General features: G+C 52.1%; 2 protein-coding genes across 2 annotated transcripts; both read left to right on the forward strand.

Annotated features, from left to right (window-relative positions):
- The first annotated feature begins 2,861 nt into the window (after positions 1–2,861).
- On the forward strand, positions 2,862–4,654 carry LOC115909624 (Ig kappa chain V19-17-like). The gene is made up of 3 exons (XM_030959107.1): positions 2,862–2,924; positions 3,464–3,819; positions 4,438–4,654. The coding sequence occupies exons 1-3, from the start codon at positions 2,862–2,864 to the stop codon at positions 4,652–4,654; spliced, it is 636 nt and encodes a 211-aa protein (XP_030814967.1).
- Positions 4,655–5,996: 1,342 nt separating this feature from the next.
- Positions 5,997–11,667, forward strand: LOC115909412 (immunoglobulin lambda-1 light chain-like). The gene is made up of 4 exons (XM_030958721.1): positions 5,997–6,078; positions 6,217–6,501; positions 9,716–9,757; positions 11,267–11,667. Exons 1-4 carry the CDS (start codon positions 6,033–6,035, stop codon positions 11,587–11,589), a joined length of 696 nt encoding a protein of 231 aa, XP_030814581.1. The 5' UTR covers positions 5,997–6,032; the 3' UTR covers positions 11,590–11,667.
- The last annotated feature ends 730 nt before the right edge of the window (positions 11,668–12,397 follow it).

Raw genomic sequence — 12,397 nt, forward strand, 5'->3', positions numbered from 1 at the left:
TATGCAGATTGATAGTGCATCAGACGCCCTTGGGTTTAGGGATCCCTGGTGGGACCAACACCCTGTTCTGCCATTTGGACATTTGGCCATCACCATGTCAGATGTAACTCATCATAAATCTGGCAGTTTTTCTCAGCAGCTGAAATGTGGTATGGGAAGTATCCTTTAATGAGTGAGCTGAGTGGGTGCTGAAGAAAGGTATATTGGCAAGTTCCTGCCTTGTGAATGGAGTCTTAATTTCATGGAGGAGCCACGGCCCAGACATGTGGTGGCTTAAAAGCTAGACAAGGACCACAGCACAGCCCAAACAAGGATGAGGCTATGGAGCTGGTGGGATTGCACCATGGCCTGGGCCCCTCCTCTCCTCACAGTGTTCACCTACAGCTCAGGTGCCATGGCCAAACTCACTGTGCCTGGACAGGGCTTCTACATGCAGGGCACATCCTGCTGCTCTAGGAAAGCTGTGTTCCTGGGGGGCAGATTGATCTCCTTCTTCTCCCCTCTCTTCTCTCCCTCTCCAGGTTCCCTGGTCCAGGCAGCAGTGACTCAGCAGCCACTCGAGATGTCAGCCAAGGTGGGAGAGACTGTCAGGATCACCTGCTCTGGGGGTAGCAGCAACTATTATGGCTGGTTCCAGCAGAAGGTCCCTGGCAGTGGCCCTGTCACTGTGATCTATCGGGATACCAATAGACCCTCGGACATCCCTTCACAATTTTCCGGTTCTGCCTCCGGCTCCACGGCCACGTTAACCATCACTGGGGTCCAAGCCGAGGACGAGGCTGTCTATTTCTGTGGTGGCCAGGACAGCAGCAGCTATGCTGGTGAAGTTACAAAGACAGAGGAAATAAAAGCATAGATTTTCAGTCCTCCTCGTGGCCAAGCAGAGTTGTGGATATGGGGCTGGGGCAGGTATATGTCTCCTCTGCATGACCATCGCTATGAATACCATTTTTTATTGAACGGGAGGCTGGGGACCATTGTTCTCATCTCTACAAAACTCATGTTATAGCTGTGTTCCACACCTCACTGCATCTTGCTAGTGATAACCATGTCCACCTTCATCTGCCAGAGCTGGCTGACTCTCTGTTCAGATGCCTTGGCCTGGGCTTTATTTCTTAAATATGCTGCTGACTGTGTCTGGGTTCATTCTTCTCTGACTGTGGCATTCCCGGTAAACCTCCTCCCCAGGAAGATCTGTTCTCCTTGGGCACTGACTGACCTCCTCTCCTCCCCTTTCTCCTCTCCCTCTCCCAGTCCAGGCAGCAGCAGTGACTCAGCCATCCACCGTGTCAGCCAAGGTGGGAGAGACCGTCAGTATCACCTGCTCTGGAGCTAGCAGCAGCTGGTATGGCTGGTACCAGCAGAAGGTCCCTGGCACTGCCCCTGTCACTGTGATCTACGATAATACCAACAGACCCTCGGGCATCCCTTCGCGATTCTCCGGATCCCAGTCCGGCTCCACAGGCACGTTAACCATCACTGGGGTCCAAGCCGAGGACGAGGCTGACTATTTCTGTGGTAGCTATGACAGCAGTGTTGCCCAGGCTTTTGGTAATGGTGGGGTAATTTTTTCACTTCTCTTGATTGCTGAACTTTTCCCTGTGTGGGGAAGAGTTCTGAACATTGGCAGTTCCTATCCTTGGTGCCTGCAGCTATTTTGGCTCTTGTTTCACCAGGTCTTGTCTTCAATTCTGTCCTCATGCCACATCTCATCTGGTGGCCATAGTGTGTTGAAGATGTCCCCATTACTTTGTCATGCATTATAACCACACAGAGCTTCTCACTGCCTAGGGACCCCCTGCTTTGCAGTACCTGACTGCTGGCCTGGACGTGGTTCCCCTTGGTCCATTGTCAGGGCTGTCTCCAACTGCCCCAGACACTGAGTGTCCACAGCAGGCCATGTCCCCAAGCTGTCTGGCCTCAGTGCCTGGGATGAGGAGTGCCCTGAGGGGCAATGGGCAGGGAGAGGTTTCAGGCTCTGGCTACAGCAATCCCTCAGGAGTGCCAAAGGTGGGCATCACACCTAGGGTGTCCCACATGTGTGCCTGAAGGCAGAATTCTCAAATTACTGTTCCCTTGCCTGGGGAGGGCTGTGCTCCTGTGGCACTCACTAACTGCCTCTTCTCCTCTCTCTCTTCTCCCTCTCCAGGTTCCCTGGTCCAAGCAGCAGCAGTGACTCAGCCATCCTCGGTATCAGCCAAGGTGGGAGACACTGTCAGGATCACCTACTCTGGGGGTGAGACCCACCATAGCTGGTACCAGCAGAAGGTCCCTGGCACTGCCCCTGTCACTGTGATCTACTGGAATGACCATAGACCTTCGGGCATCCCTTCGCGATTCTCCGGCTTTGGGGGCACGTTAACCATCACTGGGGTCCAAGCCGAGGACGAGGCTGTCTATTTCTGTGGTAACTGGGACAGCAGCAGTGGTGGCTATGGTGTATAGTGGCAACAGGAAGTGAGAATTCCAAGGATTTCCAAACTCCAAAATGAAAGAATATATTTCAGCCCTCCTCCCTCTTGGCTGGCTGTGGGGTAGGTTCCTCTGCCCTCTGTACAGCAATGGGTACAAATGCCCTTCTTTTGCTGTCCCACAGAACTGGAGGTTCTCTTGTTCTCCACCATGTCTGAAGGTCATTGTCCTCATTCCTACAAAGATCAGTGCGGCTTTGTCCCCCAACCCATCACATCTTGTTACTGATGACCATGTCCTCCTTCTGCTGCCTCTGTGCTGGTGTGCCTGGGGCTGTGTCACTCTGATCTATGGCAGCAACAACAGACCCTCGGGCATCCCTTTGCAATTCTCTGGATCCTGGTCCAGCTCCACAGCCACGTTAACCACCACTGGGGTCCAAGTCGAGCATGAGGCTGACTATTTCTATGGTAGCTGGGACAGCAGTGGTACTGGGGATGAGTAATGGGGAAGTGAGACACAGAAGCCAGTGTCAAGAGAAGAAGCTTTTGAGCCATTTTTTTCTCACAGCCAAACAAAGCTGTGAAAGGGGAGTTGAGGCTGGTTCCTGTCCCCTGCCTAAGGACACGAATGTGCATGACAAGGCACAGGAGGGGACTCTTGCCCCTGTCCCCATAATAGGAATGGCACTACCTCATCCCCAGCCCTGTTGCCTTTTGCTTCAGGCTGCTCCCTCCTCCTGCTGCAGCTGCTGCTGCTGAAGCTGCCTCTGCTGCATTGCCCTGGGCCAGGCTGGGCCCTCATTCCTCCATCTTTCTGTACCCATGACCAGGTCCCTTGCCCTCAGAGGGTGATGTTCTACTGCTCTGCTGCTGCCAGCTCTCCTTCCAGGGCCATGGATCTCTAATCTTCCTCTCTGTCTTGAGGCTGTGTGTCCCACTGTGGCATGAGGATCATGGGCACAGGAGGCCTATCTTACTGCCTGGGCAAGGATGTGCTCCCAGGGCAATGGCTCACACCATCTTATTGCCTTTCACCTCTCCCTCTCCAGGCTTCCTGGTCCAGTCAGTCATCCTCGGTGCCATCCAACCTGGGACAAACTGTCTGGGCTATATGCTCTGGGAGCAACAGTGGCTATGGCTGGTACCAGCAGAAGGTCCCTGGCAGTGCCCCTGTCACTGTGATCTACTGGGATGACCTAAAGACCCTCAGATATTCCTTCACAATTCTCTGGTTTTGTGTCTGGCTCCAGAGGGTCACTGGTGTTCAAGCTGAGGGCAAGGCCGACTACTACTGTGGTAGCTTTGACAGCAGCAGTGCTGATCTCATGGTGACAACTGTCCCACAGGCAAGCAAGATCTTGAGTGTCAAAAAGCCTGGTTTTGGTGCCTCATTCCACTCCACCAGGCATGACCACCTTCCAGCTTTGGGACGTTTCTATTCCCTTCCCTGTGTGTTCCAGGTCTCAGGGCTGTGACTCTGAGCATGATGTGGCACTGGAGCTGGTTTCCCAGAAAACTTGTGGATGACCCACCCCTGGAAGTGTTCAACGCAAGGCTGGATGAGGCTTTGAGCAATCTGGTCTAGTGAAAGGTGTCCCTGCCCAAGGCAGGAGTGTTGATGGTATTTAATGTCCCTTCCAACTCAAACCATTCCATGATTCTACGACTGTGTTCCCAGTGGCTGGGCCCTGGTGCTGCAGAAGCCCTGACCTGGGCTCATTTTTGCTGCCCAATAGCCATGTGAGGGGCAGAGGAGCCTGGGACAATGTTAGGAGCTGCAGACAGTGGAGCTGCCCAAAAACACCTTTGCCACATACCTGCCCCACAGTCTGAGTCCTGCCCAGGGCCTGGCAGCATTGCAGCTGCCCTGGCAGCTCAGGACTGGGCGTGTTGGCACTTGCCACCCCTGGGTGCTCTGGCTGGGCATGGAGAGCTTCTGCCTGAGCCCTGGTTCTCACATGGCTCTGGCTTAGCTGTCCCCAGTGTCCATGTCTCTGCAGCAAAACACCTTGATCTGCTGCAGGAGCAGCAACAATGCTTATGGCTGGTACCAGCAGAAGGTCCCTGGCACTGCCCCTGTCACTGTGATCTATGCTGGTAACAGCAGACCCTCGGACATCCCTTCGCGATTCTCCGCATCCACATCCGGCTCCTCGAACACGTTAACCATCACTGGGGTCCAAGCCGAGGACGAGGCTGTCTATTTCTGTGGTGGTGAGGACAGCAGCAGCAGTGCTTAGACAGTGGCATGCAGCAATTGGGGAAGTGATGCAAGAACCTCTTGCTATTGCAGATATCAGTCAGGAGTCTCTGCTGTGCCTGCTTGATGGAGGGTCAGGCTCTCATCATGGCCCTGCCCTTGCTGCCCTGCACTGAATGTGGCTGTGCCTGGTGCCTCAGCCTGGCACTCCCTTAAAGCCCTAGGTCCCCACCCGTTCCCTGGCACTTTGGGAGGGGATATGTAGCACTTGGAAACACACTCACCTCCATGGCCACATTACCCATGGCTGGGTCCAAGCAGAGGAGGAGGAGAAGTGGGAGGAGGCTCTCACTCTTCTGGCTGGGACGCCAGTGGTGATCAGGGCCATGGTAACTCCCAGCACAGGAAAAGGGAGATACAGGCCCACTGTTGTCCTAGTGAGACACCCTTGGGTGCTGCCTGCAGCTGCCCAGGCACAACATGGAGCAGCATCTATACCTGTGTGGCAGTTCTTGCTATGGGACACACGCTGTGCACCAGCAGGTCCTCTCCATCCTGCTCACAGGGAGACAGCCCTGCAGCCCTGCCGTGCCCGTGCCAGCCAGGCTCCTGGTGCCCTGGGCACCCACCCAGGGGTCAGCATAGTTGGGGACAGGGAGGATCCTGGGGGAGAGGGAATTTCCTGTGATGCAGCCACTCTTTGTCTGGGTTGAGTCTGCCAGAGACAGCCATGATCCCTATGCCCTGAGTTGGAGCAGGACTGACCAGGAGCTGCCTCAGCTCTGGCTGCTGAGCACCAGCACACTGGGCTCATGATCAGATAATGGGAAGGCATTGCTGAACCCTGGGGCTCAGTGCTGGCCCAATCCCATTGTTCTGGGGTGTGAATGCCTGGGAAGAGCAAAGGTCTTGGTCTTGAGTGGTGGATCTCAGCTGTCAGAAGAAGGGCTAGGGCACAAAAGCAGGAGATCAAGGGGGTATTTTACAGGCCTGGAACACCCGTGGGAGGGAAAAAGGCCAAAAATGAGTTGGGGAATGGTAGAGCTTGGCATTGCTCCGGTCCCATCACTGGGAGCTGCAGATACTTCTGTTTGCCCTTGCCACAGTGCCCAGCTCTCCCTTCTTAGGCACTGCAGCCACTCAGCCTGGTGTGGGGACAGGAGGGTCAATGCTGGTGGGTTTCAGGGTCAGAGCTGGGGGGTGTCTCCACTTTGTGTCTGGGGACAAGCCCTGCTACATCTGGGGTGATGGGGCAGGGAGGGATGTGCAGAGAGAGGCGCGGGCAGGATCCGGCCGTGACCGCAGGGTCGGATTTGCATGGAGGGGACGTGTCCTGGGCGGGCGGGGGCTTAAAAGGGAGTCAGGGTCCACGGCACAGCCCCATCATTCTGGGGACGCTGAGCCGGTGGGACTGAACCATGGCCTGGGCCCCTCTTCTCTTCGTGGTGCTCGCCCACAGCACAGGTGCCATGGCCAGACTCGCTGGCTGTGCCTGCGCTGGGCCTTTGGGCACAGGGACCCCATCCTGCTGCCCCGGCAGGCCTGTGCTCCTGGGACAATGACTGACCCCCGTCTTCTCCCCTCTCTTCTCTCCCTCTCCAGGTTCCCTGGTCCAGGCAGCGCTGACTCAGCCATCCGAGATATCGGCCAAGGTGGGAGAGACCGTCAGGATCACCTGCTCTGGTAGCAGCTACAGCTATGGCTGGTACCAGCAGAAGGTCCCTGGCACTGCCCCTGTCACTGTGATCTACTGGAATGACAAGAGACCCTCGGACATCCCTTCGCGATTCTCCGGATCCAAGTCCGGCTCCACGGCCACGTTAACCATCACTGGGGTCCAAGCCGAGGACGAGGCTGACTATTACTGTGGTAGCTATGACAGCAGCAGTACTGCTGCACCGTGACACAGAGCAATGGGGAAGTGGTACAAAAACCTCAGCTTACCCTTGGAGCCCCAAGACTGTGCCTATCCTCTGTCATTTGAGGAAGTTATGACCTCCCAGCAATGCTGTCATGGCCCAGGGTGTCCCATGTATGTGACTGCAGGCAGATTTGTCCTGTCACTGTTCCCTTGATCAGAGAGGGCCATGCTCCAAGTCACTGGCTGACCCTCATCTTCTTTTCTCCCTCCTCTCCCTCTCCATGTTCCCTGGTCCAGGCAGTGTTCTGTCACCTCTACTCGGTGTCAGCATTGTGGGACAAACCCATTCAAAGTCATCTGCTCCAGGGATGGCAGCAGCTGTGACTGGTACCAGCCTAAGTTTCCTGGCTGTGCCCCTGTCATTGGGATCTGCTGCAATGACTTGGGACCACCAGACATCCTACTGGGATTCTCCAGATGCCAGCCCGGCTCCATGAGCACAGTAACCATCTCTGGGGTCCAAGCCCAGGACAAGGCTGTCTGTTAATGTGGTAGCTACCAAAATGGCAGTGATGATGTTACCATGGTTGTTTCTGTATGTGGATATGAGGATAATGAGAATGGATAGAGCGAATGATCCTAGGTAGGCTTTGATTAGGCCGGAATGGAGGGCAGTGGCAGTTTTGGTTGTTATTAGTTGCAGGTGGACTAGTCCTTCTGGGCCTAGTATTTTGTATCAGGAGAGGTCAATTAGGTGGGAGGCAATGTTTTGTCCTCCATTGAGGAAGCTGGTTATGCTTAGGCGGTGGGTTAAAGGATTAAGTATCCTAGGGATGTGGAGAAGTTTGAGAGAGGAGTTTGTTTTGTGAGGATGAGTGTTTGGGTTATTTTTGAAATCTCTAGTGCTAAAGCGATGCCTAGGGCTGTCACGATTAGGGCAGTTATTTTGATGGAGAGTGGCATGGTTATTGGAGGGGTTTTTGTGGGGGTAATGAACGAGGTGATGAGGAACCCTGCTAGGATACTTCCTAGTGCAAGGCGAGTGATGGGGGAAGTTACTGCGGGGTTGTTTTCATTTATTGGGGTTAAGGGTGGAATTCAAACGAAGCCGGTTTGTACTAATACAGTCATACAGATCGTGTACACTGAGGTGAATGATGTGGCTAGGAGGGTTAGGAGCAGGGCTCAGGTATTTAGATAGGATCTGTTTAGGCTTTCGATGTTTTGGTCTTTTGGAGCAATGGAGATGGGATTTGGAGAAATGGAGCAATGGGGATGGGATACAAAGTCTTCCTGCCATGGCAGGAGCCTGTTAGGAGCCTGTGCTGTCCCTGTTTGGTGGGGCAGGTCCCTGGCACAACCCTGCCTTTTTTCTGCCCTGTGGTGGGTGTGCCTGTTTCCAGTGACACAGCTCCGTCCCTACAGCCCTCTCCTTGTCATTGGTGGATGAGAGCAGATAGGATAGAACTGAACAGACCATTTCAGATGGAACAGGCCTTCAATGATCACACAGTCCAACTGCATGGCCACTTCAGGGATGACAAAAATGTAGGGCATTGTCCAAGTGCCTGTATAACACTTGCAGGCCTGGGATATCATCCAGTTGTCTAGGAAACCTGTCCAATATTTGCCCACACTCTCAATAAAGAAATGCTGGGATAATCTCCTGTGCCTGCTGTGCTCCAGAGCCAAGATTCTTCTGATCTCCCTGGTTAGTGCCCAGGGCCCTGCTGATGCCTCCCAGCCCTGCTGTGCCAGGAGCCTCTGGACCATCACCACCTCTGGAAACAAAGGAGTTAAAGATGGAGTTTCTCTGCCCTCTCTCTCAGGGTTGAGCAAGGCTGTGGGCTTGATGCAGCTTCATATTCCCCCCTCCATGACCACTGGCTCTGAATGGCCTCCTGCTTGCCTCCTGCTGTGCATGAGGAGAGCTGGGGCTCTGCAGTGCCTGGCATTGTCCTCAGCCCCACCACTCATTCTGCTGCCAGCCACGTCCTCTAGCTCTGCCAGGTCTCTTCGTGGGGCCCTGGCCTTGAGCTCAGGCCTTGGGATCTGTCTGAGGCAGTGGCCCCTCTGTTCCATCAGGACTTTTTGGCACAGCAGCCCTGTCCTGCAGGTCAGAGAGGGCTGTCCTGGGCCACTGACTGACACCCCTCATCTCCCCTCTCTCTCTCTACATTCCCTGGTCCAGGCAGCATCTCTGAGTCAGCTGTCCAAGGTGTCAGGCAGCCTAGGAGAGACTTTCGTGATCTCCTGCTCTGGTGGCAATGCCAACAGCTACTTCAGCAGCACCGTGCTGCATCCAGCACAGCCTCTGTCCTCCTCCATGCCTCTGTGCAAGGAGAGCAGGACTGAAGAGATGAACCTTGTCCCCCTCTTGTCCTCCTACAAAATGAAACCAAAACCCCATTGAAGCCTGAGAAATGCTCAGAAAATGATCACCCACAATAGAGGGCAGTGGCTTCAGCTAAATGCTTTGCATATACAATTTCAATGATGTTTTTTCCTTTTTTGGATACTTTCAGACTTTGCACAAAAGGATAAACCTTCCCACAGGCAAAGCAAACCTCTGAAAGAGAAAGTGTCTCAAACCACAAAATCTTCAAAGTGTTACCTGTTCTACAGTGAACTATTTATAGAGTTCCTGTGTCTCAGGAAGTTCACTGACTCTGCCTCTTTCTATAACCACTTGCACAAGCCACATCATTTGAAAATCTGTGGGTTCAATTTACATTGATGCTGTTGGCATTCAATGGTCCAAGCTGAGCACTGAATCTGCCAATCTGTGGGATTAGCACCACACTGCGAAAACACTTTTCAAAGAAGCAGCCAAGCCTTTACAGGGAAATTTGAAGTTAATTGGTTTTACCTGAAACTCATTTTGTCTCACCCCTTCCTTGGCTATCTCAGCTTTATGTAGGCGTCTCTACCTCTTGCCTTTTCTTATTTTTAGGGTAAATATTAATAAAAATAAGTTGCCTGCAGAGACCTTCAGCTATTATCTCCATTGCTGGTGGTGGAAACTGCCCTGAAAGAGCCCAGCCAGGACCAAAACTCCACAGGTACAACTGTGCCCACACCTTCATCCTGCTGTGTCCGTCGAGGTGTCTCCATCCCATCACCTTCATTCCACTGCACCCATTGGGATATTTCCAGACCATTCTCTCCACCCTCCCACATCTGTGGGGTCCAGGACTGCTCAGCCATGAGGCAGGAGGTTTTTGTGTGGCCCTGTGTCACTGTGTGGTATATTCGGGGCCGGGACGAGTTTGACCGTCGAAGGTGAGTCGCCAACTTCCCCTCGGTCTTCCCTCTCCCACCACGGAATTTTGACATTCTGTCGATTTTGGGCGATTTGGGGTTTTTTCTCGGACTTGGCGCCGGGCTGGGGTCTGCCGCCCGTTTGGGGCTGGGCACTAAGCCCGGCCTTGGGGGCTCTGTCTCGTCCCCGAGGACTCTGACGACTCTGTGTGTGCCACGGAGATTTGGGGCGTATTTTCTTAGTCAAAAAGTCTTAAAATTTGTCCAGGAAATGTGTCTGAGGTCTCAGGGGGAAGGAAACTCAAGTTTAGGTCCCTAAAAGATGTGATTTTTGTCTTTGTCAAAGAAAATTGCCAGTCTAAAGTCTAAGTCCTCAACTCTTAGTCCTGAGGACTAAGTCTATCACCCCTGGTGAGGGGCAGGGGCTGTTCTGCGGGGTCCAGGGGTGCAGGTGCTGTGAAAGGACAGCCTGTCCTCGTCTGTGAGCAGCCCACAGTCATCCTGACTTTGTGTTAAAATGTCCCTGGAATCTTAGACAAAAGATTCCAGGAGTATCTTAAAGAGCCCATTTTCCAGGTAAGACATGTCAAAAATGGAGATTACCTGTCTGAAATGCTGCTGGAAATGTCGTTTGTCTGTCTTTGTCTGTAATTTTTAAAAGAATTTGGTGAAAAATCCCAATTTGAACCAAATTACACAGGGCTAAGACCAAGAAAAATGTTCTTTGGGCATTTTTTAATCAAAAATAATTTAATGGAATCATCCTGGTTTTTAAATGGAGATAGAGATAGAAATAGAAACACTACACTTTGGAGGAGGCAGCAGAACCACACCAAGAAGACCAAACATCTTTTTTCCATCTTCCTCTGTGTGATTTTTAGTGGTAGTTTTCAGAGACAAGAAAATGTCTGAAAGCAGAACTGGGCAGAAGACAGGATGGTTTGTCTGTGAAATTTTGGGGTTTTAAAAAAAATGCCTTGTAAAGGAAAGAAATGACTTTATGACAAAGAAATTAAGATTAAATTTTATATTATATATATTTTTTATATATTATATATAAATATATAAATATATATAAAGTAAGACTTTATATATATATATATATATATGAGATACAGAAATGTATAAATATCCATGTTAAATGCATTTTACAGAATTATACATCTATTCATATGATATGGATGACCTATGTATGTATATTGTACACTGTATGTATATTATGCATATTATCTGTATATATCTATCATATGTAATACATATATGCACATATATGTGCATATAGTGTATATAAAACATATATACAAGCATATATGAGATGTATGTGTATTGCACACACATATATGCATATATATTATATATATATATATATATATATATATATACCCCAAATGTAAATACATTACAGCTAGGAGTGCTAAGCTCTGGCTGTGGGGAAAGTGGGGAGTTTCTGGGTTGTGCCAGCAGGGCAGGCAGGGGCTGTGGTGGGGGACAGGGCCCCCTCTGACCCCGTACCACTCTCGTCCCTCGCAGGCCAGCCCCAGGTCGCTCCCACCGTGCACCTCTTCGCGCCATCCTCCGAGGAGATGGAGTCACAGGGCAAAGCCACCCTGGTGTGCCTGATGGAGAACTTCTACCCACGCAGTGTGACGGTGGAATGGGTGGGTGACGGCAACACCATCTCCACTGGCGTGGAGACCAGCCAGCCCCAGAGGCAGAGCAACAACCAGTACATGGCCAGCAGTTACCTGTCGCTGGAGGCCACCAAGTGGCAGAGTTACAATTCTGTCTCGTGCAAGGTCAGGCACGTGGCTGGAAACGTGGAGAAGACCGTGAACAGATCCGAGTGCTACTAACCCACCCTGCTGGCTCCCTCCTTCCTCCCCACTTCTGGGAACAGCGGCTCCCCCCGCCGCAGGTGTCTCTGCCCATGTCCGCCCGTCCCCTGCTCCTGTCCCCCCACTGTGAGTGTCACACAAATAAACACCGACACTGAACTAGCGCTGGCTCAGCATCCCTGGCTCTGTGTCCTTCCAACGCGCCCGCCCCCACTCGCGGCCTGGCAGCAGCCCAGGGAGGGTGGGATGGGAACACCTCCACCAGTAGGGAGGGTGGGATGGGAACACTTATGCGTGTGGAATTTGCAGGCAACTCCAACATGGGAAGAGATGAGAATCTTGACTCCATGTTTCAGAAGGCGGATTTATTATTTTATTATATATATATTATATTAAAGAAAATGATACATTAAAGCTACACTTAAAGAACAGAGAAAGGATTTAATCAGAAGGCTAGCAAGGAATAGAAAGGAATGATAATAAAATCTTGTGACTGCTCACAGCCTCGACACAGGTGGCTGTCATTGGTCATCAAGTAAAAACAATTTCACATGCTGGGTAAACAGTCCTCCAAATCACATTCCAAAGCAGCAACATGTGGAGAAGCTGAAGCTTCTCAGCTTCATGACATATATGTACACACACACTCATATTGCAAGGCCTCTGTGAAGCTTTTGCTCAACCCTGAGGACTCCAATGAAACCCCCTGGCACTGCCAAGACAGGGAACGAGCAGCCTGGGGCACAGCCTGTGCTCAGCCCCCACGCACTCATTGAACACACAGCCCTGGCTGTGCCATCCTCGCCCCTTGCTCCTGTGCCTCTGG

Source organism: Camarhynchus parvulus, chromosome 15 (genome assembly GCF_901933205.1).
Source record: "Camarhynchus parvulus chromosome 15, STF_HiC, whole genome shotgun sequence".
In the NCBI taxonomy this organism is placed as follows: domain Eukaryota; kingdom Metazoa; phylum Chordata; class Aves; order Passeriformes; family Thraupidae; genus Camarhynchus; species Camarhynchus parvulus.